Genomic DNA, 25,610 nt, shown 5'->3' with positions numbered 1-25,610 from the left:
ATAAGACCATAACGCTTATGTCTGGACTGGGTATTCGCAAATTTTCCTATTGTGTTCCACTTTTCGAATCGAAATAACATCTAGTCTATCCGTTTATTTGCAAAGTTTCTGCACTTTATAAATAAGACCATAACGCTTATGTCTGGACCGGGCATTCGCAAATTCTGCTTATGTGTTCCACTTTTCGAATCGAAATAACATCTAGTCTATCCGTTTATTTGCAAAGTTTCTGCACTTTATAAATAAGACCATAACGCTTATGTCTGGACCGGGCATTCGCAAATTCTGCTTATGTGTTCCACTTTTCGAATCGAAATAACATCTAGTCTATCCGTTTATTTGCAAAGTTTCTGCACTTTATAAATAAGACCATAACGCTTATGTCTGGACCGGACATTCGCAAATTCTGCTTATGTATTCCACTTTTCGAATCGAATTAATCTCTATTTTATCCGTTTATTTGCAAAGATTCTGCACTTTATAAATAAGACCATAACGCTTATGTCTGGACCGGGTTTTCGCAAATTTTCCTATTGTGTTCCACTTTTCGAATCGAAATAACATCTAGTCTATCCGTTTATTTGCAAAGTTTCTGCATTTTATAAATAAGACCACGACACTTATGTGTTAGATTGTTCGCAAATTCTGCCTTTGTGTTCCACTGTTCGATTAGAATTAATCTCTATTTTATCCGTTTATTTGCAAAGATTCTGCACTTTATAAATAAGACCATAACGCTTATGTCTGGACTGGGTATTCGCAAATTTTCCTATTGTGTTCCACTTTTCGAATCGAAATAACATCTAGTCTATCCGTTTATTTGCAAAGTTTCTGCACTTTATAAATAAGACCATAACACTTATGTCTGGACCGGGCATTCGCAAATTCTGCTTATGTGTTCCACTTTTCGAATCGAAATAACATCTAGTCTATCCGTTTATTTGCAAAGTTTCTGCATTTTATAAATAAGACCACGACACTTATGTGTTAGATTGTTCGCAAATTCTGCCTTTGTGTTCCACTGTTCGATTAGAATTAATCTCTATTTTATCCGTTTATTTGAAAAGATTCTGCATTTTATAAATAATAATAATTGTTCAAAATTTTACCTCACACCCGATATTACAAGTACAAGTGAGCCAGGTGATGAAGATCTCTATTTTATCCGTTTATTTGAAAAGATTCTGCATTTTATAAATAATAATAATTGTTCAAAATTTTACCTCACACCCGATATTACAAGTACAAGTGAGCCAGGTGATGAAGATTGTCAAACAGTGTGACAGATGAAATAGGAAGAGAGAGAGAGAGAGAGAGAGAGAGAGAGAGAGAGAGAGAGAGAGAGAGAGAGAGAGAGAGAGAGAGAGGATGAGAGAGAAAGAGAGAGAGAGAGGATGAGAGAGAGATTCGTTTTTTGTTCAAAATTTCTCTCTCTCTCTCTCTCTCTCTCTCTCTCTCTCTCTCTCTCTCTCATATTGCACAAGGTTGTACTATTTTACTATTTATCAAGAACAGCCAAGGTGGCAACCCAGTCTCTGTATAAACTAAGCAAGATGGCAACAGGGACCTCGCTCCTTATCCAATGCCGAAGCTTTAATTTGAGTCAAACGGTTTGGTTAAAAAAAAACACCCAAAATAAGTTCGTGTGTGATGGAAGTTGAAGTCGGCTTATTATAAAATCGTTTATGGTCTGTTTGGATTACCCTTTTTAAATAGAAAAGGTGAATATAACAAAAACTTGAAGAATAGGCAAGCTAAATGAAAATTAAATTGACTGATTAAATGAGTACGCGAGGCTGAGTTGCGAACGACTACTGGGTTCCGACATTCCGATCCCAGTGTCATTCATGTTCACCGTACCGTGTTACTGTCTACACACTACATTGCATTGTTAGTGACTGGTCATGTCTTTTTTGTTTGTATGTTTTACGCAAGCTTAATAAAAATTAAATTGACTGATTAAATGAATACGTGAGGCAGAGTTGCGAACGACTCATGGGTTCCGACATTCCGACCCCAATGTCAGTGTCAGTCATGTTCACCGTACTGTGTTACTGTCTACACACTACACGGCATTGTTAGTGACTGGTCATGCCTTTTTTGTTTGTATGTTTCTTTTAATATGGGTCAATTTACAAAGAATAATAATAGAAATGTTCAAAACAAAAACTAGATTCACTATTACGTGCCTGTAATGAAGTGCTTTCCACAAACCGTGAGCGAGAATGATGGTGGAGGTAATGGCAACCATGTGGGTTTGTTATTGCTTCCTGCCTCCGTCAACCCACGCATCCAGTTGCGTAACCCACGCTGAATCTGACCAATAGTAATAAGGCGTAGTAGTAATAGTAATAAAATGGCATTATATTACACAAATGTGACTCATAATATTAAGGGAACAACACAAAACAAACAATGTTTCGGCCTTTGGCCTTCCTCGGGAGACAGACAACAAAACACAAAAATTTAAAGTTACAAAAAATCACATTTTGTCAAATTTAAATGTGGATACATACAAAAAAAAAAACCCCAAAAAAACAAACAAAACAAAACAAAACAACATCCCAAAAACTGCGGATCAAACCTCAGACCTTCTGATTACCGGTCAGACGTGTTGCGTAACACGCCTCCACAGCTGCCCTAAATGGCACTGGACATCGGTGGGCTGCCAATCAATCGTTTTTAATTGGCTACGAATATGCGATTTCATTTCCATTGGTTGAAAATCTCGCCTTGACTGTCGATTTATAGTTGGCGATTACTGCCGCACCGATGCCGCTATACGACGTTTTTACTAAAATATTATAATATTATGTCGTTATGGTGGATTTATTGCTGTTGTTTTTTTTTTTTTTTTAAATTTTACTATTAATGACATATGGGGAACATCGGGACTTGGAATCTACATCGCTATAGAGAGGGTGTAATTATAACAGATGCCGGTAGATATCGGTATAAGTGAGATGCACTGTACTTGTTTTCTTTTTCGAGTTTTAACTCACTCAATCCTAGACACTTTTGATGCTTTTCAAAATTGGAAAAAATGTATTTAAAATGAGCATGTGGATAGATAGTTTTATTCAACTACCCTTAACATGTAAAAACTAAAAACATTGGCTATGATACTACGCCTATAATTTGTCTCAAAAAAATGTAATAAATAGGCATGGGGTAAAAGTAACCCGGGTAAACTACGGATATAGTCGGTGTTAGGGTTGAGCAAGAAGCTTGGGGTTGGGTGAGTTAAGGCGATGAGTAGTATTTCCCATCATATTAACGTTAAATAAATAAATACACTTTTGGTTCCAGGGTTATCCCGGTGGATTGCCAGATGGCCGCCGTCAGTTACAAATATATTATGTGCATTATTTGTATTACATATTATAGCAGGTATTTCCGTTCTACGAATGGAGAGGGGGAGGGCAAAGCTACTTGATTTGCGAAACACATGACACATACATAATATACAAACCACATGCACACACACACACACACACACACACACACACACACACAACACACAACATTCCTATAATTTCCGTCCCACACTCTCATTCGCCTTGCGATTCCCTGACTACGGACAGAGATGCATATACGAGATAGAAGTCGGTTTGGACGAATTCAATCCCTCGTGGGACATACACTCCTCTAAGCTTGGTGAGAAGTTGCCAGGCTTCGATACCAGTAAGAGGAGACACTGGGTGGTTGCGAATCGGCTTCGGTCGAGAACCTGCCAAACGGCAAAATCGCTTCATCAGTGGGGACTTTCCACCTGTTCAACATATACCCGATGTGGGAACGAACCCGAAACCGCAGAATATCTAGTTGAAAGATGCGTTGTGACAAAGCGTCCGGGCGGTTTTGCGACGGTACACGAGTGCGGTAAAGAATTTGCAGATTGGGTCGATCGTCATAACATTGTAGAGTGAGCACCACTAGAATCTGCTGTTCTTGCTGACCGTGGGGTCAACTGGTCGCTAACGAACACAGGAAGTAGAGGGGGTCGCCATTTTTCTTTATTTTTCTTCTATTATTTTGTGTTTTTATTCCAATAGTGAAGAAACCAGTCATCATTATTTAATCATATTACAGCCTCCTCTCCAAGCGTTTTTCGTTCGCGACGTGCCTAAATTTGCAGATCTGATAACCCAATTCCCTATGGGCTCATTGTTGTTAAGGAAATCTCAAACAAAATGACTCAAAATATCGTACATTACAACAATATTAAACAAGGCCCATAAGCGCGTTCAGATGTCAGACCAGCATTTATTGCACACATCGATCGTTCCGAATCTACAATCCAAATTTGACTGTTCTTGGTTTCTTAGTTTTTAAATCTAGAGAGATACAGTGTTTGGGGCTTAGCTCCATTATAATATGAGATTCAACTTCATCATCTCCTTTCTTTTCACTTATCTTTTATTTATTTATATTATTTCTTTCTTTCTTTCTTTCTTTCTTTCTTTCTTTCTTTATTATTTACTTATTTATTTATTTATTTATTTATTTATTTATTTATTGATTATTTATTATTTATTTATTTATTTATTATTTATTTATTTATTTATTCATTTATTTATTTATTTATTTATTTATTTATTTTGACACATTCCCACAGAGATCATCACATGGCGGCAATGGGGAAGCGTGACCTCTCGAATGGGACTCTGGTGGAAGTTGACATGCCCTCGGGGCCGACAAGCCCAATCGAAGAAGAGATGGAAATTGAAGTCGAAAACGTGACGGAAGACGACGTTGTATCTATGGCCTAAATAATAGTTGTGTCAACGAGGATAGAAATCTAAATTTATCTTTTTTTTTTAAATAAAAAAACTAATGTGTAGGCATGAAACAGTGCTAGAATTAGCAGGGAGAAAAATACAAGAAAAATAAACATCTCCCCCAATTAAAAAAAAAAAAAATCCTGACCGTTGTGCGGCTATGTGGTCTAGTGGTATGACACTCGCTTTCGGATCGGAATGTCCTGGGTTCGAGCCTCGCTCTCGGCGCATAGTTGAGCCCTTGGAAAAGGCTCTTTACTCACATTCTCTCACCGTACTCAGGTGTAAAATGAGTACCTGGCCGTTAACAGCGTTGTCTTTGTCCGAAAAATTGTAATATCGCCTAACAGGCGTCATGTCCCGTCCTACATGTTAAATGTTGCTGTTGACCAAGGACCCCTTGTAAAGCACTTTGAGCATATTTAGTGGATATTGCGCTATATAAAAGCTCATTTATTATAATCAGGAGATCTGAGGTTCAATCCTCAGACAAGGCCGGCTGATGTTTTGGGGGGATTATATTTTCTTGTATTTCACTTTCTGACTTTGTCTGAGATTCGTTCTCCAGAAGAGGCAGGCTGGTTTTTGTTTGTTTATTTATTTATTTATTTATTTATTTATTTACTAATTCATTCATTCATATATTTTAATTACTTACATATTAATATTTTTATCTATTTATTTATGTTATTTATTTTAGTCATTTATTTATTTATCTTCATTTTTAAAGGTGACATTTTCCCCTGTATTTTTCTCTCTGTTTTGTCGAGCACTGTTTCATACACACTTGTTCAGATTTCTATCAAACACCCGTGCCTGCTCCATCCATTGGTTACCTATCAGGATGATTATCTTATTATACGATTTCAATTGAAATAAATTGTATTTCTCGTTGATGAAATGAGTAAGTTTTGTTTGAATGAGTCAGTTTGTGGTCTATGTGGTTTTCTAATCGTATGACACTCGCCTTCAGTTGTGGGACAGTCTTTGCTTCGTATCCGAAAGGTACCGAGTTCGAATACCCGCTGCGTTGTGTAGCCTTGAGCAAGTCACCACCTCGCCCTAGCTCACTTTGCGGCGCTGCACTGCGGCTCACGCCTGGGTTATTCCAGTCTTCCCTTGGGATAGACCCTAGAGACAAATTTCCCCTATGGGATGAATTTTATTTATTTTATTTTATTTTTATTTATTAAATTGTTCGTTACAACCCATTGTTAGATTGTTGCCATCGAGCACAGAATTACTGGCAAATCAAAAGGTTATAAAGCGATTTTTTAAAGATTGATATAAAAGTCATATACAAACCTTTTCCAAATTAAGGGCAATTATAGCACCCGTTGACTCAAATGATTATTTATAAAATCTGCCCAGGCATAATAATCGGTCATTTGATGTTGCGATTCACCATCTGGCCACCCTGTTGCCAGATTCATTTGCGAGCACCTACGCACATACTTTTTTTTTTAGCGGACCAATTTTGATAGTTCATGTCTCAATAGACTCGTCTCGATTTATATTAACATCCACAATGTATGATGATGATGATGATAATAATAATAATAATAATAATAATATAATAATAATAATAATAATAATAATAATAATAATAATAAAAACGATGATGATGATGATGATGATGATGATGATGATGATGATGATGATGATGATGATGATGATGATGATGATGGTAATAATAATAATAATAATAATAATAATAATAATAATAATAATAATAATAATAATAATAATAATAATAATAATAAATAATAATAATAATAATAATAATACGTAGACTGCAAACCATAAGGAAAAATACTCCACCCCCCCCCCCCCCTCTCTCTCTCTCTCTCTCTCTCTCTCTCTCTCTCTCTCTCTCTCTCACTCTCTCTACTTTCGATGCGTCAGCCAAATAAAAAACAAAAAAAAAAACAAAGCAAAACAACAAACAAACAAACAACCTTTATTAGTATCCACCATTCTCACTCGTGCGTTTGATAACTGTCATGTTCCTCGTCTGGAAGTGCCAGAGAGAGAGAGAGAGAGAGAGAGAGAGAGAGAGAGAGAGGGAGAGAGAGAGAGAGAGGGAGAGGAAGGGGGAGAGAGAGAGGAGAGAGAGGAGGGGGAGAGGAGGAGAGAGAGAGAGGAGGGGGAAGAGGAGTGAAGGGAGAGATAGAGAGAGGTTGAGAGAGAGAGAGAGATAGAGAGGGGGGGGGGGGGGGTCGGAAGAGAAGAGTTATGGAAACCTGCATTTTCTCATAGCAACATATAGTCGTGGATAATGGACGATAACAAAGGCAGATGAAAATAGAATAAATACATTTATTGTGATGAAGTGCTACAGAAAGTCCCTATTTATCTGAGGAAGAGAGATAGAGAGGGGGAGAGAGAGGAAGAGAGAGAGAGAGAGAGGGGGAGAGGGAGAGGGAAATATAGAGAGAGAGTTGGAGAGAGGGAGATAGAGAGAGAGGGAGAGAGAGAGAGAGGGAGAATAGAGAGAGAGTTGGAGAGAGGGAGAGAGAGATAGAGAGAGAGGGGGGGGGGTCCGGAAGAGAAGAGTTATGGAAACCTGCATTTTTCCTCATAGCAACATATAGTCGTGGATAATGGACGATAACAAAGGCAGATGAAAATAGAATAAATACATTTATTGTGATGAAGTGCTACAGAAAGTCCCTCTTTATCCCATGGACTGCCAAGAAATGAAACATCTGCGTCTTGGAGAGATTAGGCCTCAAAGATTGCCAACTCGTGAAGAAGAAGAAGAAGAAGAAGAAGAAGAAGAAGAAGAAGAAGAAGAAGAAGAAGAAGAAGAAGGAGGAGGAGGAAGAAGAAGAAGAAGGAGGAAGAGGAGAGGAGGAGAAGCAGAAGAGAAGAAGAAGGAGGAGGAGAAGAAGTAGAAGAAGACGAAGAAGAAGAAGAAGAAGAAGAAGAAGAAGAAGAAGAAGAAGAAGAAGAAGAAGAAGAAGAAGAAGAACGATAGGCGATATTCCTTTTTTTTCCGAACAGAGACAACGCTGTTAACGGCCAGGTACTCATTGTACATCTGAGTATGGTGAGAGAATGCGAGTAAAGGGCCTTTTCCAAGGACTCAACTACGCGCCAAGCCTGGCTCGAACCCCGGACCTTCCAATCCGAAAGCGAGTGTCCTACCACTAGACCACATAGCCGCACAAGAAGAAGATTTCGACGTAACATTGAGTGACAATAATACTCATTCCGGGTCAATGGTTCAGTTGAAGTGGAAAAAAACATGGGAGGTGACAAAAACAAAACAAAACAAAACAAAAAACCCAATCAAAATAAAATAATTAAAAAATAAATAAAACAAAACAAAATGAAACAAAAACAAAAAAAAAAAAGCATAGGTACAATGTGGTCATCCTTTTTCTATTTCTCTAATTATTATCATTTTGTGTGTGAGTGTGTGTGTGTGTGTGTGTGTGTGTGTGTGTGTGTGTGTGTGTTAAAAAATGACGTAGGCCGACGTATACTTGATGTAGGCCTATTCTTATTTACTGCCAGAGGCCAGAGAGAGAGAGAGAGAGAGAGAGAGAGAGAGAGAGAGAGAGAGAGAGAGAGAGAGAGAGAGAGAGAGAGAGAGAGAGAGAGAGTTACCTACCCAACCCCCTCCGGCTCCTCTCCCCTCCCCCCCCCTCCATTTTGCCTCTTGCCCAAAAGAAAAAAGGAAGAAAAAAAAAAGCGACTTTGTTTACGACTGAAGACAAACGAACATAATCCGTGGTCAAGGCCCTCTCCGTTGTCCTATTTTGCGTCATTGACTCTGACCCTTATTTATCGAAATGCAGACCCAGACCTTATTTGGAGTTCTGAATACCAAACGCAATTATGGGGAGGCCTTCCGAAAGCCCCAACATCCCCAGTATTCTTTTTTTTTTTAAATAATGTTCTAGTAGGGGGTTTTGGAGGGGGGAAACTTAAAAAAAAAAGTTTCCACACTCCCAAACCCTCTACTAGAACATTGTGAAAAAAAAAGAAGAATACTGGGGATGTAGGAGCCTTCGGAAGGCCTCCCCAATTATGTGTCCGATTCAACATTGTTGTAATGGACAATATTTTGTGTTGGTTTGAGTACAACATTGAGTCCATAAGAATTTGAGTTGGCAGAACTGTAAATAGATACACATCGCTACAGCCAGGCCAAGGCCCATCATCCCTTTCGGTTTCACGTGAAAATTCTAAGAGTTGCCTCGCTTGGAATTACATTCAGAAACTTCCGGGAAAAATGGAGACTGAATTGTCGTCGAAATAAATTTGTTATTATGAATTCTTACTTTTTATTATATATTTCTGACTATTTTCTAACGTGATGGCCGAGAGAAAATTTGCAGAGGGACTACAGAGGAGAGGAAATGCTGCAAGGATACGGGAAACGGTATCTCAAGCTCTGAGAGAAAGTGCCATACAAGTGAGGGACTCCCAACTTTCTCTAGACTAGACTAGAAAGAAATTCTGAGTATTTTTTTTGGTTTTGTTTCTCTCTTCTTGGAGTCAGTGCCAATCCTCTTGGCAGTACACTTGGCAAATGAAATACTTTTCTTCAGTAGAAAATGTCGCCTCTGTCTAAACATAAGAGTAAACAGTTCAATAGATAACTGATCACAACTCAGTAGTCGGTCGTCGGTGTAGTCAGCAGCAGTAGTAGAGTTCAAAAGTGACAAAAGTTCAATAACTCAAGACTCAGACTCAAAGACTCGTCATGTCACAGTTGTCACCACAGTCAATCAACAAATCTATTTTTTAAATTCACCAATAATGACTCTCTAACTCTCGCAGTTCCCCCTCTCTTCTGTTTACCAAACATTTTTATACTCTATGTTTGTATTATGTAGGCCTGATGACTGATGAACACATTTTTATTTTTACCACCTCCCTCCGCAGTCACAACACTTCCCTCCTAGTTCTAGCCTGAAGTAAAAACAAACTAGATCAAGAAGTGGAATATGTAAACAAAACATTGTTACAACTGTGTGATAGAGAAAAGACATTTCACCTCGAGGCTGCTCACTACGAAGACGTCGAGTTTTAATAGAAAAATAAAAATAATTATAATTATAGTTCTAATTTTATAATAATAATAATAATAATAATAATAATAATAATAATAATAATAATAATAATAATAGTATAAATTATTAATAATTTGATAATAATAATGCTAATAATACTAATACTAATAATATAAACATGATTAATAATAATAATAATAATAATAAAAATAATAATAATAATCAAGTAAAATAATATAATAATCAGCAGTACAATCTTACGCGCAGTTACCACACCTTTACCGCCACAACTCAAAACATCAACTAACTCAACACTCATACTCAGACAGCAGTTACAATTTACAACCCAATCTAATCACCTATAACTAATAACTATAACCCCTACCCTTCCCCCCCCCCCCCCCCCCCACCCAATCCACACTCCACCCACTCACACAACAGTTACAATTTACAACCCAATCTAATCACCTATAACTATAACTATAACCGTTATAACCCCTACCCTCCCCCCCACCCCACACACTCACACAAGTTACAATTTACAACCCCATATAATCACCTGTAACTATATCTATAGGCCACTTCCCCCCTCCCCCCATTTGCCAAATCAAAACTCACCAGAGATAAATAACAATACTAATCAGAACTAAAACTGAAAGGGACACAGTAGAATAAATAAAAGGAAACAATTTGTTATATATATATATATATTATAATCTCCAAGAGAGAAATTATTTTTGAATAATAGACCCTCTTTCAGTTGCTGGTACTGATAGAACAACTTCCCTTTGAGCAAGGGCAATAAATTACCCAAGACCACACAGTGCAGTGGTAGAGACTCGAACCCAGTACATTTTGGTGTAAAGATAAAAATTAAAAAAAAACAATTCCCTTTATTCATCCCAAAGGGGAAATTTGTCTCTAGGGTCTATTCCAAGGGAGGACTGGAATAACCCAGGCGTCAGCCGCAGTGCAGTGCTACAAATTGAGCTAGGGTGAAGTGACTTGCTCAAGGCCACACAGAACAGCGGCGGGTGATCGAACTCAGTACCTTTCGGGTTGGAAGCAAAGAGCGTACAGCTGAGACACGCTGCCTCCTATCAATGAGTCACTCTGCCCCCCTCCTAATTCACTGCTCATGAAATATTATTAATAAATTAATAAATTGAGCTTTTATATAGCGCAATATCCACTAAACGTGCTCAAAGCACTTTACATAGGGTCCCTGACCAACAGCAATGCGTAAAATGTAGAACGAGACATGACGCCTGTTAGGTGATAATACAATATTTTTCCCACAAGTACTCATTTTACACCTGAGCATGGTGAGAGAATATGAGTAAAGAGTCTTTTCCAATTACTCAACTATGCGCCGATCGAGGCTTGAACCCAGGACCTTCCGATCCGAAAGCGAGTGTCATACCATTAGACTACATCATAGCCACATATATTATATAGAATGTAAACTGTTTGAATCCCCCTAGCAAATAGAGCAACAGTACATTAATTACAGTTAAAAGAAACAGACCTGACTTTATTCATTATTCTTGCAACCAAAACCCACTGCAATTCAAACATTGTCAGCAGGTCTCTATATCAGTACTGAATGTAAATGGTGCTCCTCAAAGCTCGAAGAAATATAAATAACAATGTGAAATTGAATGCAAGCTTCATTTTATAAACGAAAACAGATCAAATGGACGTTTCGGGTTTCCCCTTTATCAACAAAACAGGATGAATGAAACACACAACAGTCGAATGAGATAATTTGGTAGCGGCATTGTCAAGATGAATAAACAAAAACGTTTGAATAAAAAAGACTCATCACAACCACTACATCAACATCTCTACCACCTCTACTATAACAACCACCACCACATTATCGGCCCTACCACTGCCACTACAACGACCATCATATCATCATTCCTATCACCACTACTCCTACTAAAACTACCACATCATCATCCCTATTACCACTACTACTACAACCACCACCACCACATCATCCCTACTACTAGTCACTACCACTACAACTACTAACCACAACATCATCCCTACGACCACAACTAATACAACCACCACCACATCATCCCTATCACAACAACTACGACAACCACCACATCTTTATCCCTAGTACAACTACTACAACTGCCACCACACCATCATCCCTACCACCACTACAACTACAACCACCTCATCATCGTCCTTACCACCACTATCTCTACAACTACAACCACCACATCATCATCCCTACCACCACTACAACTACAACCACCTCATCATCGTCCTTACCACCACTATCTCTACAACTACAACCACCACATCATCCCTACCACCACTACCACTACAACCCCCACCACATCATCATCATCCCTACCACAACCATTACTACAACCATCATATATGCTGTAATTACACTTTCAACTTTTGAAATTCCTCCTAATGGTGACAAATTAATGCGAGACACATTTTGGATTTCATCTCAGAAAATTTTAATCAAATTCAAATTTATAGGTTATTTTCGCATGGATGGCTCTTGATTTGCGCGCTGAAAAATTTCCTCCTTTTTTGTGGCCAGTCATTCTCACCCCTGATAATATTTTGTAAGCATTTGAGTGTTTTCCTCATCTCATATATATGTACTTGTTTCTTGGTGATATTTTTATTATCACACAAAAACTCAATAGTGAATCATCACAGAGAGATACTTTTACTTTTAAATGAAGTAACTTTTCTTTTTCTTTTATATGGTTTATTTATTTGGGGGTCCCGATAGCTCATTGGTAGAGTGCTCGCTTCACACGCAAAGGGACGGAGATTGATCCTGGGTGCATTCCATCATTTTTTTCTGATTCCCCCCCCCCCCCCACCTGTCCATCCAGCAGTGATTGGGTAGCTGGGTCTGTTAGATCTGGTGGAAAGTACTTTTGCACTAGACTAGTGTCCTATCCAAAGGGTAGCAAGCAATTGCTATTGTCCGTTTCACGCTATAGAAACCGGGATAAACTCCAGCTCTATGGTCCAAAAGGCTGTGAAGGACTACCTGACTTGATTTATTTATTAATTTTTTAAAAATATACATATTTAAAAAAAGAATTATATAATTGGTCCTTGGCCAACAGCAACACTTAACATTTAGCCTGTTAGGCGATTTTAAAAATTTCGGACAGAGACAACGCTGTTGACGGCCAGGTATTCATTTTACACCCTGAGTACGGTGAGAAAATATGAGTTAAGAAAGAGTCTTTTCCAAGGACTCAGCTATACGCCGAGCGAGTCTTGAACCCAGGACCTTCCAATCCAAAAGTGAGTGTCATACCACTAGACCACATAGCCGCAAAAGATGTACATACAATATGTGATCCATCGTCTCAAAACGGTATAATGTCGGAACGAACCATGTGCTTAAAAACCGTATTAAATGTTAACCCCCGATCCTCGACCGTTGTATAAATGTAACACATACCATTCCGACTCCAATATCGCGGCGGTGGTTTTAATGTAACACACCTTTTCCGAGTCACACCCGCGTCAGTTGTAAAAACGTAACACAGACCCGACCTTGATTCAGTAAAAATTCCATTGCGTTCTTTATGAAATAAAAGCCGAAGTTTGATTGGTTGATATTATTAGTTTCAGCCAATCAGCAAACAGTTTATTTAAGCTGTTTGGGTTGAGTATGAAGCTAGTTATTGACGTATGAAATGACGCGATCAAACCCGAGTGACGCTGTATGTTAGCTACGTCATTCAAACTTGCTAGGCAAGTACTGGGAACCGGTCGTTATTTCCAGTTGACCCCTATGCGGTACTAGAGTTAAAATGGACAAAAATATAAATTGTTGGCATTAGCACCTTAAAATATGGTATCCATTCTCCTCAATAAAACATACAAACTCAATACAAGTCTGATATTTCTGGCTATAAATTTAATTTTCAACATTTAACCATCCCCACGTAATACCGTTTTGAGATGAAGGGTCACATATAGTATATGGTCGTTATATTTCTATAGCAAGTGGTTAAAATAAAAGAGCTGGTTTAAAATAAATAATCCTCTAAAAATGGTTAGAAAAAGTCGTTAATAATAACAACCAAATACTTTGAAAGCCTTCAGGGAAAATGATTCATCTCGAATCTATAGTTGGGCTAGTGCGGCTATGTGGTCCAGTGGTATGACACTATCTTTCGGATTGGAAGGTCCAGGGTTTGAGTCCTGCTCTGAGCAGCGGCGCATATTTGAGTCCTTGGAAAGGCGCTTCACTCACATTCTCTCACCGTACTCGGGTGTAAAATGAGTGCCTAGTAGTTAACATCATTGTCTCTGTACTAATGGAATTTGTAATCTCGCCGAACAGGCGTCGTGTCTCGTCCTACATGTCATGTGTTGCTGTTGGCTTATCCCTTGGAAAAGCAGCTTGAGTGCTATTTATAAATTCTCAGCCTGTCTCAGTGGTACAGTCTTTGCTTCGTATCCGAAAGGTACCGAGTTCAATTACCCACCGCGATGTGTGGCCTTGAGCAAGTCACCTCGCCCTACCTCAGTTTGCTGACGCCTGGGACAGAGATGCCAACCAGTACGGGTTTCCTGTATTCTGTACAGTTTTTCTTCCGAAATACGGGCATACGGTTTTATCATGAAAAATACGGGATTTGGTTGAAGTGAAAAATCCACGAAATTATGATCACAACACGAAAAGTGTTTTCATGCAGAAGAACTTATTTTCTTTGTGTCTTTCTGTCATTTCTTGAGATAATTTGCCTTGCTATTGTTCGCGTTGATATCGATTTCTGCACGGCGCAGTGAATACCTGTGTTTGTCCTAAAATACAGGTTTTTGGTCTTGAAAATATGGGTTTTCAAAAGGCTAGGTTGGCATCTCTGCTGGGATATTCCGGTCTTCCTTCGGAATAGACCCTAAAGACAAATTTTCCCTATGGCATGAATAAAGGGAATTCTATTTTATTTTATTTATTTTAAGTACCCTACTTATGGCTATTTTTAGATCATGTCCTGGAAGGCCTTAGTAATAATGAATGGTAATGATACGCTTTAGTTTACGACTCACTGGTAGTGGAAAACCAACGTCAAGTACCCTATCTAAATATCCTGCTATTACTATATATTATGTTATAGCACTTCAACACTCTGCTGTGTACAGCTTTTTGTCTCTAAGAGCCTACATATCCCTACACATCTATAGAAGTGTGTTACAATGCGCATTTGTCATGTTATTTCAATGTCAAGGGCTTCGTACAGGATTGTAATTATATATATGTGAAATATGAAAATACAAACTACAGGCATATCATTACAATAAGATTTTCTAGATTAAAACGCAGTTGTTTTTTCGTAATGGAGGAAAATAAAGTTGATGATGAAATTGTGAGTTTATAGTGGAATTTGAGCGACTATTAATAGTTTTAACTTTTACAATGTTAACTGTAGAAAATGGAAATATTGAATCTAGAATGCGGTTGACTTGAGTTGAATTTAAAAGAATTTGATATTGTTGTTGTGGTTGTTGTTATTGTTGTTGTTGTTGTTCTTTTTCTTCTTCTTCTTCTTCTTCTTCTTCTTCTTCTTCTTCTTCTTCTTCTTCTTCTTCTTCTTCTTCTTCTTCTTCTTCTTCTTCTCTTCTTCTTTTTTCTTTTCTTATAATAATAATATATAATGATATAATAATAATAATAATAATAATAATAATAATAATAATAATAATATATGATTTTTATAATAATAATAATTGTTATGTTCAAAGGCTCTTAATAGCCTGATGGCTCTGGATAGCCAACGTGGTGAAATAAAGAATGAACTCTGAAGGCTCTTGTAAGCACTTGTGAACAATGATTTTATTTACATCCTGTTTATATACATGTAGACAAAAAGGGCAATAACTATAATTGACTAAAAAGCGGGATATAAAGATTCAAGGGAAATAAGTCTTACTTTACTAATTTACACTAAAATATATACATGGTTACATTCCTTTGTTCATAATTGGCATTCATACATCTTTCATACAGGTTACAATAAATTTCTCATTCAACCCTTAGAATCTCAATCATTACAATAATAACAATAATAATATTATATGGTTTTTATATAGCGCCTTACCCCGTATCTCAACAAGCTCAAAGCGTACAGTAACACGACAACTTTCACTCAAACACACAACTATACTCAAACATGCAGTGTGAAACAAATCAATATAATTCTACAGTGTTATATATTAAAAAGAAACGTTTTAAGATTTAAAATAAAAAAGAATTCTGCCTCCTTACTGTCTCTGATGTATCTTGGAAGGGAGTTCCAGATAAGGGGTGCCAAATATTCAAATGCATGCTCGCCAATTCTGCGAGTCATTTTTGGCTTCACAAGAATGTGATTTTTATCAGACTTTCTTCTTCTTCTTCTTCTGTACATTTTAAAGAATATACTATAGTTTGCTTCGCCGTGATTGGTAATTTCTCAAATCAACTTAGTTGTATATAGTTGATTTCACAAAAGCCACTTTTTCTGCTTTAAGAATAGGGCTTATACAATATGATGTTTTTTTATTGCTTCTGTCAACTATAGGAATTACGCCACTCTGAATTGCTGATTTAAAAATTTAAAAAAAAGAAAAGAAAAAAAGTTGAGCTTTTCTAAGTTAATCTTTATGTAAAGTAAATCGGGTGATTTTTCATGAAGTTATGGTCAGATGTATGGGAAAGGTATCCAGCAACTTTTCTCAAATTTCATACTTTTTCAACTTGACTAGCTGTAAAGAATATTTAGAAGTGAAATTAAGGGGCTGTTTGGGGCTTTTCTAAAAAAAAATTAATTGCCTATATTGGGCGGTTTTAATCATTCTGTATCGTCAATATAGGTTAAAAAACAACATTTATGGTGAAAATTTTTAGTTTGTCTGTGTTGATACCCATTTTGCGATCTAATTTGGGGGTCTGACATAAAAAAATCTTGTGGCAAAAGTTCCACAAAAACTAATGAAGAAATGACCTCCATATTCTTCCCTCTTGTCAACATTGTACCATAGTGTGTCACCATAGGGAGATTTTACGGCTTTAGCTTATGGAATTTTTATTAGAACTTTACAAAGTTGAGAATCAAAATGTTATGACAAAATTGATGTAAAAAATTCAGATTTAGGATTATTATTTAAAATTCACATATCTTATCCAAAAAAAAAATCTCTCTATGGTGACATAATGTGATAACTGTCGAAATTTTCAGACAATTTCATTGAATAGATTCTGAGAAACGTTTGACACAGTTTATCATGCCCTTAGAAAAATGACATATTGAGAAAATAGCAAAATGACTTCCCGTTTTTCACACTTTTCTTACTACCTTTACCATTTTTTTACGACTGTGTTTTTCGTGCCTTTATAGTCTACTTTAAGAATTTGGACGTCAATTATATTATTTCTAAGATAATAAAATATCATTTTCCACCAAAATCTCAAAATCAAATTTTTGAAGGATTTTCCTAATAATTAGACCCAAACCGCCCCTTAAGCTTTGATATTTCCTGAAGATGTACTTAAAGAGTTGATTTAATCATTTATGACAAGAACTTCATTTTTGATCAAAACTGACCTTCTAACTAAACTTGACAATATCTCAGTTCAAACCTTTTCACCATCCGACTGATTATGTCATTCACTGTAACATTTTATCCCCAGTCACGGCCAAAGCTTGTGGAGCCGATAGACTACGAGACATATATCTTTGTACAAACCTTTTCACCATCCGACTGATTATGTCATTCACTGTAACATTTTATCCCCAGTCACGGCCAAAGCTTGTGGAGCCGATAGACTACGAGACATATATCTTTGTACAAACCTTTTCACCATCCGACTGATTATGTCATTCACTGTAACATTTTATCCCCAGTCACGGCCAAAGCTTGTGGAGCCGATCGACTACGAGACGTTCGTCATCAAGAACAAAGTCCTGCTCCACAATGATCCCCAGAGGGATATGCTCAACTTTCCCCACGACGATGTCCAAGCACCGGTGAGTTGCTTAATATTTATTAATAGTAAGAATCAATGCTGATGGTTATCCTCGGATCCGCGGAAATCCGCGATTTTTGAGTCAGAGGAGGAATTTAATCTTTTTTTAAAAAGTTATATTTCCCTCGATCAAATGTACTGGCAGTGAGAGATTTGATGTGTGGTTGAACAAATAGGTGCAGTTTCCCACTCACTAGAAGTTAGCTAGAGTATCAATGATAGTTTATCATCTCAATTGCTCTAAAAATGTGTATGTGTGTGTGGTGGGGGGGGGGGGGGGGGGGGTGAATACTGTAAAAATAATGGGACTAAAAGGCAATCATTCAAAATTTTCCTCCCTTTTCAGTTGTTGGCACCATCAGCACTGAGTAATAATGTGTTCTTTTATAGCGCTAAATGCCAAAGCATTAAAGCGCTTTACAATATACTTGTCAATCCATAAACACACTCATACTGAGCCAAACAGACACACACAACAGTCGCACACACTAACTATGCAAGTTTTACAAAATGAAATTGACATTCAACAAAATGGAATAAAAAAATAAAACGTATAATTTACTCATCAAGAAGAAAATGCCTAGGATAAAAGTTTCCGGAAATCTTCAGATTTTTCTTTAAATTTTCTATGCAGCCTGTGAGCCTTACTGACAAAGAATTTACATATATATGGCTGTGTTTATGTGTTTCTGATGTGGTTGAACTTTTCATGGGTTGTATTAGTTGTTAACTCATGTTCAGTTTCCCCATAGTAGATAATGAAATGAGATCGGATATGTGGCTGTGCCAAAACGTTTTCATAACTGTCACCACAGAAATACTTCAATAATAAGACATTAAAAAAATCATTTTCTGACATCCGAACCCATTTATGGGCTTAGTTTAACATTGTTGTAATGGACAATGTTTTGCGTCATTGCAACAATGAGCCCATAAGGAATTGGGTTATCAGACCTGCAAATACGTGCACGTCTGGTCAGGCGCTATGTGTATGCATTTTACTTTTATCATCATCATCATCATCATCATCATCATCATCATCATCATCATCATATCATCATCATCATCATCATCATCATCATCATTTTCTTTTTCTCCTCCTCCTCCTCCTCCTCCTCCTCCTCCTCCTCCTCCTCCTCCTCCTCCTCCTCCTCTCTTCTTCTTCTTCTTCTCTTCTTCTTCTTCTTCTTCTTCTTCTTCTTCTTCTTCTTCTTCTTCTTCTTCTTCTTCTTCTTCTTCTTCTTCTTCTTCTTCTTCTTCTTCTTCTTCTTCTTCTTCTTCTTCGTCATCTTCGTCTGTAGTTGATGATCTACAGATCCTTGAATGGGTCATTGTGCTCCATAGGTTCAAGGAGTTCTCAGGGACTCAAGAAAAAATAAAGAAGTTCAGAAAGACCTTATCAGAAACCCACATCAATTGGGGACTTACTTTTCACCATCATCATCATCATCATCATCATCATCATCATCATCATCATCATCATCATCATCATCATCATCATCATCATCATCATCATCATTGTTATTAAATTCAATGATAAAATATCATTAGTCCATTATCATTGTTTCAGCCTCGTCGTCCAGCCAAACGTATTCGGACAGTGGTGCCCACTGTATCCGAGGACACGAAGGAGGAAGTGTCCAGTCTGATGGTCAAGGAATGCCTGAATACCTACACCAGCCCCTTAGAGGCCATCCAATTCAAGTATCAGCCCTATTCTGGCAGTTACCAACAGTTGCCCAAGTAATCCTGCATGTTTTTGTTGCTGTGGGCAGTTAGAGAAGATTAGTTCAACAGCCATGACCAAACTCGTGTGTCTTTTGTAATTTTGCTTAAATGGCTGTTGAGCTTTATGTGTTGTGTTCTTAGTTGAAAGATGATGTTTTGCTAGTGTCTTCTGAGATTATTTATTAGGCTATCAGTCTTTACAGGAGTGGTCATATCGGTAAACATAAATCTACCCGTGTTTTGTGTTGACAAACTTATTCTTCTGATTAAAAAAAAAAAAAATCGGCGGCACCATAAGATCCTGTCGCCAAGGCATTCCACGAAGGAATATAGATAATCCATCAAACAGGATGTCTGATGTCAACGGGAATCACCCATGTTGTCCAATGTGAGAAAATTTGGGGATATTAATCTTGCCCAAGGAAAAAAAAATGAAAGTGCCTGAAGCAGGGCTCGAACCTGGGACCTTCCAGATCACAGTGCAATGCCTTAACCACTCGGCCACTTCGTGCCCCTCCCCCCCCTTTTTTTTTTTTTTCTGATTGGACAGATGAAATAAAATGAGGTCACCCATATTGATTAATTCTATAAACTATTAAAATCTGTGAGGAACTGTTTTACAAACCTGAAATTATGCCGTGTAACTCACTCGATCCTAGAGATTTTTGCTACTTTTCCAATTTAGAAGACAGGTATTAAAAATAAGCCATGTACATAGATAGTTTTATTCAACTATCATTAACATGCAAAAACTAAATACACTAGCTTTGATACTACGCCTATAATTTGTCTCAGAAAAATAAAATAAATAGGCATGGGGGTAAAAATAACCCAGGTAAACTGCGGATATAGTCGTTGTTAGGGTTGAGTGAGTTAAGCTAAACGATGAATACATTATATGTGACTCTCCGTCTCAAAACGGTATTATGTTGGGATGATTCAGACCCCAAAAAGTGAATTTAGAGATAGAATGATGAGAAAATGGAGCTTAGAAGTTTTTGCAATGCAAGAAATAGTCTTTATACTCCCTGATAACGTACAGAAATTAAACCCAAGTTGGATATTTGTGGCTATGAATTCAATTTCCCTTACCGAGTGGATCCCGACATAATACCGCTTGGATACGGTGGGTCACATATGTGCTACAGTCTGTCACATTTCAAAATAAGCTTCAGGCTTTTTTGAATTTGTTGGAATTGGATTCCAGGCTTTTTGTGGCCTAACCTACTTAAGTAGTCCTCCAGAGCCATTCGGCCCATGAACCAGAGTTTATCCAGGTTTCTATAGCCTGAAATAAACAATATCAATTGCTACTACTACCCTTTGGATAGGACGTTGGTCTATCGCAAAGTACTTTCCACCAGATCTAAGAGACCCAGCTACCCAATCACTGCCGGGTGGACAGGGAGGGGGGGGGGGTCAGAAAAAAAAAATCTCAACTGCACCCGGGATCGATCTCTGTCCATTTGCGTGTGAAGTGAGTGCTCTACCAACTGAGCTATCAGGATCTTTACCTACTTGCATCCATTCATTTTTGTCTCAAGTGTTAAAGGGACATTGTTTGGGAAAATGAAGACACTGGCCAGTAAGGAGAGAGTTGATGGTTTTATTTGAATCTTTCACTTTCAGTTCTGGCAGGAAGGAGCCTTTGCCACAGCACGTCTTTGAGATTGATGCGGAGTACGAGGAAAAAGAAGACGTGAGTTGGTTTTCGAAAGATGTTTGTTGTCATTGTTGTTGTTGTTGGTGGTGGTGGTGGTGTTTTCTTCTTTTTTTTTTTGTTATAGGTGTTGGTTTTGTCATTGTTGTTATTATTATCATCATCATCATCATCATCATCATTATCATCATCATCATCATATCATTTTCATCATCATTATCATCATCACATTGTCCATCACCGTTATATTCTATGACAATAATCCACGTGGACTCCCTTTGACTTTGATTGATTCAGGACACGTTGACCAGAGGGTTTGTCTCAGTGACCAAGAAAGGCTGGCTGTTGAAAGGACCTGACCACGGCAAGGAGAACATCATCAGCTTTACACGGGTCAGTTCCGTTGTTGATCTGTTAATCACAAACAAAAGATAAACTCTGTGACCACAAAATTGATATCAGTATTGGTGAATTACAAATGGTTCTCAACTGGTTAACTCACTCAATCCTAGAGAATTTAGCTACTTTTCAAAATTGGAAAAAATGTATTAAAAATGAGAATGTATATAGATAGTTTTATTCAAATACCATTAACTTGTGAAAACTAAAAACATTAGCTTTGATACTAGGCCTATTATTTGTCTCAAAAAAATGTAATAAATAGAAATGGCGTTAAAGTAACCCCGGTGAACTACGGATATAGTCGGTGTTAGGGTTGAGTGAGTTAAAACAATATTTTTTTTTAAAACCTGAGACTTCAAAGGAACTCAAGTTTAAGAGTCTCCGACAAGTTGGGAGCCCATCGTACTTCATTGTTATAAGAAATGTAAAATTTCAAGTCAAAAAGGGAAAAAGGTATATTTTTAGCGCGCTGTAGAGCAATGTGCTGTCTTTAGTGTTCTATGAGTTTCCATAAGAACGGAGTCTTTCATGAAGAATTTACTTCACTTTATGATTTTTAAAAAATAAAAAATAAAAAAAATAAAAAATTAAGACAAATGATTTAAGCATTACTCTAACTATAGACTGTATAGTTTTTTTTTTTGTTTTTTTTTTGTTATTAAAAAAATTCTTTTTTTACTTTTTTATTTTTACTTTTTATTTTATAATGGATTATCCATATTTTTCTTTTCGATTCACGGATATCTGTTACTCTGACACGGTTCAACACAGCAATTCAAACGTCGTTTCTTTGAGCTGCGTCAACAGACAGACTACACGTACATCCTGGAGATGTACAAAGATGACAGGAAGTCAGAGACTAAGGGGTCCTATTTTCTGGACTTGGCCAGCCAAGCCATTAAGGTGAGTTACAATTTTTTTTTAAATTTAAAAAATTAATAAATTGAGCTTTTATATAGCACAATATCCACTAAACATGCTCAGAGCGCTTTACAAAGGGTCCCTGGCCAACAGCAACACGTAACATGTAGAAAGAGACATGATGCCTGTTAGACGATATTACAATTTTTTTTTTTCCGACAGAGACAACGCTGTTAACGGCCAGGTATTTATTTTACACCCGAGTACTGTGAGGGAATGTGAGTAAATAAAGAGTCTTTTCCAAAGGACTCAACTATGCGCCGGGTGAGGCACCAACTCTGGCCCTTCCAATTTCAAAGCAAGTGTCATGCCACTAGACCCCATAGCCGCACATGAGGAGTGAGGGGGGGGGGGTGTGAGAAGGAGGTTGCTTGGTCTACTTGTAAACGGTGAAATTCAAAGAATCGGGATGTGAACTGTTAATCTTCAAATTGTTTTAAGCTCAATCTTTCTTTTTTTATTTTCTGTTGCCTCCGTAATTTTGTTTTTATTTCACATTATCAGGATTGCATCAAGATTTTTTTTTTTTCTGACCCCACTCTCCTGTCCACCTCTCCACCCAGCAGTCATATGGGTAGCTGGGTGGGTTAGGTCTGGTGGAAAGTACTTTGCGATAGACTAGCATCCAATCCAAAGGGTAGCAAGTAATTGCTATTGTCCGTTTCGTGCTATAGAAACTGGGATGAATTTTGGCTCCATAGCCTTTATGGTTTTGATGGACTACAAATACAGCAAAAAAAAATGTATGAAACCAGCTTGTGAAAATAACATTTGTGAAGAAAACATATTAGGAATTAATATATGTTCGGGAAGCATTATGTGATGTGTTAAGTTTGACATAATTTAGGATGACACGGGATATTTTCGTAACTATGGTTTTTATTCAAACCCAAAGAACAACATATTAATGTGGAGACATCATGAGTGAATTTCAGTAGGAAGGAATCAACAGTAAAAGTGAAATGTAAACACACGGTTATTTATCATAAGAGTGAATGCCCTTGGTTCAAGGGAAATAACCAACAAAGTATTGTAGAGAGACATTATTACACAGTTGTTTCTCTTAGACCATTAGGAATCATAAGATCATATAAATAGTAATAATACATAGAAATAATTCAACATGATGCCTCCAATAGGTGAGGTCAATGACCGAGATATTTTAAACTACATCCAATTTGTAGTTTTATTGTGTACTGTGGGCAACGTCCCTGTTTAATTTTGTCAGTGTATATTTGTGTGTGTGTGTGTATGGTGTCTATGTGTGTGTGTGTGTGTGTGTGTGTAATGTGTGTGTATGGTGTCTATGTGTGTGTGTGTGTAATGTGTGTATGGTGTCTATGTGTGTGTATGTGTAATGTGTGTGTTTGGTGTCTATGTGTGTGTGTGTAATGTGTGTGTATGGTGTCTGTGTGTGTGTGTGTCTATGTGTGTGTGTGTGTGTAATGTGTGTGTATGGTGTCTATGTGTGTGTGTGTGTGTATGGTGTCTATGTGTGTGTGTGTGTGTAATGTGTGTGTATGGTGTCTATGTGTGTGTGTGTAATGTAGCAATGACTATGAAAAATGTTTTTTTCTCTTTTGAGGAAAATTTTTGTCTAAAATCAAAGCCCTATCTCCACTGAGTAAAAATGTTTTTGAATTTTGAAAATCCATTCGTAAATAAACAAGTTATGCAGTTTCAAATGTGTCATTTATTTGGATGACCCTCAAAGAGAAAAATAACGCGAAAATATGGGACGCTTTTTCTGCATTTTTTTTCGACCTTTGGTTGTATCTTGCGTAATAAGTGTGAAACTTGAAGAGCAAATTAGGATGGTGTTTTGTAAAATACGGGAAAAGTACTCGTCATATTCATATGAAATTTTACAACCAAAAAGAAGAAATGTTCATGTATTACCTTGTCAGCGACAAAACCTCCACGCCCGGTAGTTTTAGAAATATTTTACTCCAAAGATTAAAAATTTATTTTTAACGGTCTTCTGGTAATCGCACGAGTTTTGTCGCTTGACATAATCTAAAATGACCTTTTTTCTAACTGTGTGCCAACTTTCAGTCATATTCAGCTATTAACAGCGTTGTAATTAATTTTTAAAAATAGCATATACGAAACGGCTTCGTCCCATATTTTGACGCGAATTCGGGCACTTCGTAAGCGAAAAAGAGGCCCAAAGATTTGTGCGGGATAGTCATTGCTAGTGTAATGTGTGTGTATGGTGTCTGTGTGTGTGTGTGTGTGTGTGTGTGTGTCTATGTGTGTGTGTGTGTGTGTAATGTGTGTGTATGGTGTCTATGTGTGTGTAATAAGTGTGTATGGTGTCTATGTGTGTGTAATAAGTGTGTATGGTGTCTATGTGTGTGTGTGTTTGTGTGTGTTTGTGTGTGTGCGCCAATTATTCCGACCCTCATTCTCCCCCAAAATGTCAGTTATTTAGACTTTATGAACTTGGCAGCCCTGAATTTTGTAAGGCATCGCCACTGCTTTGGATTTTAATTTATAAAGATAATGTCTTTGACTTTTCAGTGCTGATGGTTTTCCTCGGATCCGCGGAAATCGGCAATTTTTGTGTCAGAGGAGGAATTTCCTCCTTTTAAAAAAAGACATTTTACTCAATCAAATTTTCTGGCTTTGAGAGGTTTGATGTGTGGCGGAACAAACTGGTGCAGCTTCCCCACTATCCAGAAGATAGCTAGAGTAGTTTATCATCTCAATGGCTCTAAAAGTGGGGGTTGGTGAAGTAAACATGTGGTGTAAAGAAAACCATTCATAATTTTCCTCCTTTTTCCCTTTTTGTCACCATCAGCACTGCTTTTAGATTAAGCCACCCATTTGATTTGATTTTTAAAAAAAATTCTTTCACATAGAATCCAAAGAAAGGGAAGCACTGCTTTGAGCTTCGCATGAACGAAGGTCGGCCATCTTTGTTTGCGGCCGAAAGTGAGGCAGAAATGAACGATTGGATTATCACGCTGAACAAGGTCATCAATGCTGCGGAGACAGGATCTCAGGTGTCCAGGGATAGCATGAGAGGTTAGTCTTGATAGGGAGGTTGTCGTTGTTGTCATCGT

The 25,610-nt window shown here is 37.4% G+C and overlaps 2 protein-coding genes across 11 annotated transcripts in view; both read left to right on the top strand.

Moving 5' to 3' along the window:
• LOC144980754 (metalloprotease mig-17-like) overlaps nucleotides 1-4,922 on the top strand; it is a 61,820-nt gene extending 56,898 nt beyond the window's left edge. For both annotated transcript variants that reach the window (XM_078928527.1, XM_078928526.1), the window contains exon 14: nucleotides 4,619-4,922. In XM_078928527.1, coding sequence (XP_078784653.1) covers nucleotides 4,619-4,772 — 154 coding nt within the window. In that variant the 3' untranslated portion in view covers nucleotides 4,773-4,922. The remainder of the gene's footprint in view (nucleotides 1-4,618) is intronic.
• Nucleotides 4,923-9,001: 4,079 nt separating this feature from the next.
• Nucleotides 9,002-25,610, top strand: part of LOC144980753 (dedicator of cytokinesis protein 9-like) — a 134,633-nt gene continuing 118,024 nt past the window's right edge. For 8 of the 9 annotated variants that reach the window (XM_078928524.1, XM_078928525.1, XM_078928521.1 and 5 more), the window contains exons 1-7: nucleotides 9,002-9,207; nucleotides 17,710-17,832; nucleotides 19,402-19,574; nucleotides 21,189-21,258; nucleotides 21,517-21,612; nucleotides 22,393-22,524; nucleotides 25,407-25,572. In XM_078928524.1, coding sequence (XP_078784650.1) covers nucleotides 9,109-9,207; nucleotides 17,710-17,832; nucleotides 19,402-19,574; nucleotides 21,189-21,258; nucleotides 21,517-21,612; nucleotides 22,393-22,524; nucleotides 25,407-25,572 — 859 coding nt within the window. In that variant the 5' untranslated portion in view covers nucleotides 9,002-9,108. Of the gene's footprint in view, nucleotides 9,208-14,974; nucleotides 15,193-17,709; nucleotides 17,833-19,401; nucleotides 19,575-21,188; nucleotides 21,259-21,516; nucleotides 21,613-22,392; nucleotides 22,525-25,406; nucleotides 25,573-25,610 lie in introns of those variants that run through there. The other variant, XM_078928523.1, reaches the window with a different exon arrangement.

The sequence above is a fragment of the Berghia stephanieae genome, chromosome 10 (assembly GCF_034508935.2).
Source record: "Berghia stephanieae isolate SIO BIC M18660-M18661 chromosome 10, UCSD_Bste_1.3, whole genome shotgun sequence".
Taxonomy (NCBI): Eukaryota; Metazoa; Mollusca; class Gastropoda; order Nudibranchia; family Aeolidiidae; genus Berghia; species Berghia stephanieae.
This window is presented reverse-complemented; position numbering and strand designations above follow the sequence as displayed.